At 45.1% G+C, this 3,496-nt stretch overlaps 1 protein-coding gene across 1 annotated transcript in view; it reads right to left on the reverse strand.

The window, feature by feature from the left end:
* DNAH8 (dynein axonemal heavy chain 8) overlaps positions 1 to 3,496 on the reverse strand; it is a 369,956-nt gene that overhangs the window by 223,432 nt on the left and 143,028 nt on the right. Inside the window, exons 31-32 of the mRNA XM_045294778.1 lie at positions 2,377 to 2,446; positions 687 to 850 (exon numbers count right to left, since the gene is read on the reverse strand). Of these exons, the coding sequence (XP_045150713.1) occupies positions 687 to 850; positions 2,377 to 2,446 (234 nt within the window). The remainder of the gene's footprint in view (positions 1 to 686; positions 851 to 2,376; positions 2,447 to 3,496) is intronic.

Below are 3,496 nucleotides of genomic sequence, written 5' to 3' on the forward strand. Positions count from 1 at the left end.
CTGGCCTCCAGCAAGCTATTTACCTTCATTGTGCCTCCAAATGAGGTCATCAAGCTGCGACCTGATTGACAGGCTAAACTCCACCCCTTCACTCTTAGTAGTCTCAAATTGACACCAGATTATGTAACTACCACAGGGGTCTTTGAATAGGGACCTAAGTTAGGAATCTTGAGCTGGGGAGATCATCTTGGATTATCCAGGTGGGCACTAAATACAATGACAAGAGACAGAGGAAGAAGAGGAAAGGCCTTGTGACGATGGAAGCAGAGACAGGAGTCATGCAGCCACCAGCCAAGGACTGCCCAAAGCCACCAGAAGCCAGGAGAAAGTCATAGCAGAGATTGCTCCCTGGAGAATTAGGGGGAGCATGGCCTTGACTTTGAATGTCTGTCTTCCAGAGCCTTTAGAGAAGAAATATCTGTGGAAAGCCACCCAGTTTGTGGTGATTTGTTACAGCCACCCTAGAAAAGTAATACAGTGCCTTCACCCACCAACCCTCAAGGCAAAGGAGCCCTTTTCCCCACCAGAAAAAGTAAACTTATGTGAAACTGTACATTCCTATCCCTACACCTCCATCATCATGAGCAAACTCGACATGCACCCCAAGGTATTAGCTCGCTTGGGATAAAGCACCATCACATCTAAAATAATAAAAATAATAGGCAATTTTAAAAGTACGCTCTTACCCTGTTAGTGACTTCTGACACACTTCCAACTGTTCGTGTAGATGAGGTAACAGCTGCCCCATAGTCTCATCGCCGACACAGCAACTGATCACGTTGGGGTTCTCATGCGCTCGCTGCATTATCTTTATCCACGACTTGTCAATATTCTGAAAACGTTTTGCTTCCTAGAAAGACAAATTCACAGTCATTAAAGATGACCATTGGGATAATTAGACAAAGTTAAGTCTTCTATTTGGAATTCCCTACTATTTCAAATCAGCCTCTGTTAGTCTCAAGGTACCAAACTGGAGCATTTTTTTTTCCACCTGAATTAATTTTGAACAGCAAAACCCACTGTCCTAGAGCCGCATGTGAGACACTGCTTCATCAAAGCAGAGCTTACAGATGGTTTCCTTACAGGCAACATGTTTGTTTGGGGTTTGTTTGTTTCCCCAACATGCCACATGGTTAATTTGCAGAGCTACGTACTTGAAGTTCACATCCAGTCTTATAGCTCTCGGGTGTTTGGGTCTGATGAGCAAACCAAAAAAGCATGAGGGATGATTGAAGATAAGTACCTGGGCATGAGTGAAGATCAGTACCCACTATCATACCTCAATTCCTACTCACGGCAACCCCGTGAGGCAGCCTAGTACAACTGCTCCGATGGGTTTCCAAAAGAGTAAATCTTTATGGGTGCAAAAGGCCTCACAGTTTTCCAGAGGAGTAGCTGGTGGGTTTGAACTGATGAACTTGCAGCCCAATGCATAGCCCCCCCCATAAAGCCCATTGCCACGAAGTCCATTCTGACTCATAGCAATCCTATAGGACAGAGTAGAACTGCCCTATGGGGTTTCTTAAATCTTTAGGGAGGCTGACTGCAGCATGTTTCTCTGGTGAAAATTACCCCAGGGGGTAGAAAGACAGCACAAACCCTAAACAAAAGCTCTATTTGCATCTTGAAAAGGAAAAGTTTCTGTTTATTATGGATGATAATAAGCTTTGCGCTCAATTGCTATAATGCCTCTAGAAATTGTCATAATCTGGGCTCTTTAAAGAATGCGACTTTCTGATTAAAAAACAAATTTAAAAATTTTAAACATCATGCTATTAAAATGTGTTACAAGGGGAAATCAAAACATTTTGTCATTGATTTTTTTCCCCCTCTATATAAACCCTGTTTGTATAAACTCAGTAAAATCAGGCTTGATTTTATAAGAAGAATTTAAAAAATATCTTCACAGAACAAAATTACTGTCTATTATTGGTATTTATTTAAAAGGTCCTGAGCCTTGGTGGTGTACTGGGATGTGATCTTCGAGGTCGGCAGTTTGAAACTACCGGCCACTCCTAGGGCGAGAGACAGCTCCTCCCTCCCTTCAAGAGTCGCAGTGTTGGAAACTCAGGCGCAGTTCTAGCGAGCCGGCCTCAGCTCTATGCAATGAGTCTGGAGAGTTTGGGGTGGGGTAAAGAGTCCTGGTGGCACAGGGGTTAAAGCTGCTAACGGAAAGATGGGCAGTTTAAACCCACTGGCTTTGCCGTGGTAGAACTATGCAGCCGTTTGTTCTCATAAAGATGTACAGCCTTGGGTGCCCCAGTGGAGCAGTTCTACTCTGTCCTAAAAGGTTGCTACGAGTCAGAATTGACTTGACAAGAATGGGTTTGGTGGGGCAAAGGACAAAGTGTTTTCCCTACGTAAGATCGCCTTTGCCCTGGACTTCAGAGAATAGCCACTGGGGTAATGGGTGGTCTGAAACTGGCGGGCCACCTGACAACTTGTACTGAGGAGTCACGGCTGGCAGGACAGCTAACGGCTCACTTTGGGAGGCCAACATTGACCAGACGCAGGAGGCAGGATGTAGCCTATCAAGCAGGGCTGGCCAGTAAAAGCCATGGACATGAAGGCTCCGAGAGCTCTCTCGTCGATGAGAACATCAGCTCTTGGGACAGCGGCATTTCCCTGGAAACTGGGAAACTTTCTGTTGGGAGCTCAGGTGACGCCCCTTGCATCTTTTCATTGATCAACATTTTGGCTATAATAAATCAGTAGCCCAAAGTGTGGTACACTCTCCATAAATTCTGGAAATTGTTCCAGGGAGTTATAGGCTCCAAAGGGGTGGTGAGTGCCAGCAGGTCAGACATTAAGTGGACTCCTGCAGCTATGGCTGGCATCCTGAGAGGGTAGTGGGAAATCAGCTCTAAATTTGTGGCCAGCAGGTCAGCAGGGTGGGGTGTCATATGGACTCCCCCAACTTGTGCTGGTGCCTGCTTGTTTGGCTGCCTGAAAAATGATGTTCTTTTAACTTGTAAGCTCTGAGAGAACTCCAGGTGGCGAGAGAGGAGAGAGAGAGACTGCTCAGGGGGCAGCTGGCAGTGCAGATGGAGAAGTAGCAATGTGAGGGCTGTATTAGTCTCTGTATGCTGGGGATTGGGTTCATGCTGATCCTTACAATGCAGGCCCCCACAGAGCTGTGTTAACATTTTGTTTGTCGTGGGTTTCCACAGGTAAGTTTCCTTGTCTCCAATCCATTGTTCTCTGATCTCTTATTGAATTTACTAAAAGTTAAGGGCTGTCTACAGACTCTGAATTAGCTTTACTACTACTCTTAGGGGCATAGCATCCTGTTAACTCACGGAAGTGATGGCCCCTCCACATTTAATGGTACCCTGTTTTAATGTACCGCACATCCTCAGCACTCTGGAGATTAGTAATTTTGAAACGTTTCTTCTTTCTGCTGGTAGGAACCAGGGTCAACACCTTTTCTTTCTTTCTTTTTTCTGTAAAGGGCCAATCTTTAAAAAAAACAAAAACTAAAACTCACTGCCATCTA

The sequence above is a fragment of the Echinops telfairi genome, unplaced genomic scaffold (assembly GCF_000313985.2).
Source record: "Echinops telfairi isolate 266 unplaced genomic scaffold, ASM31398v2 ScPeMD7_3533;HRSCAF=4204_1, whole genome shotgun sequence".
NCBI classification, from domain to species: Eukaryota; Metazoa; Chordata; class Mammalia; order Afrosoricida; family Tenrecidae; genus Echinops; species Echinops telfairi.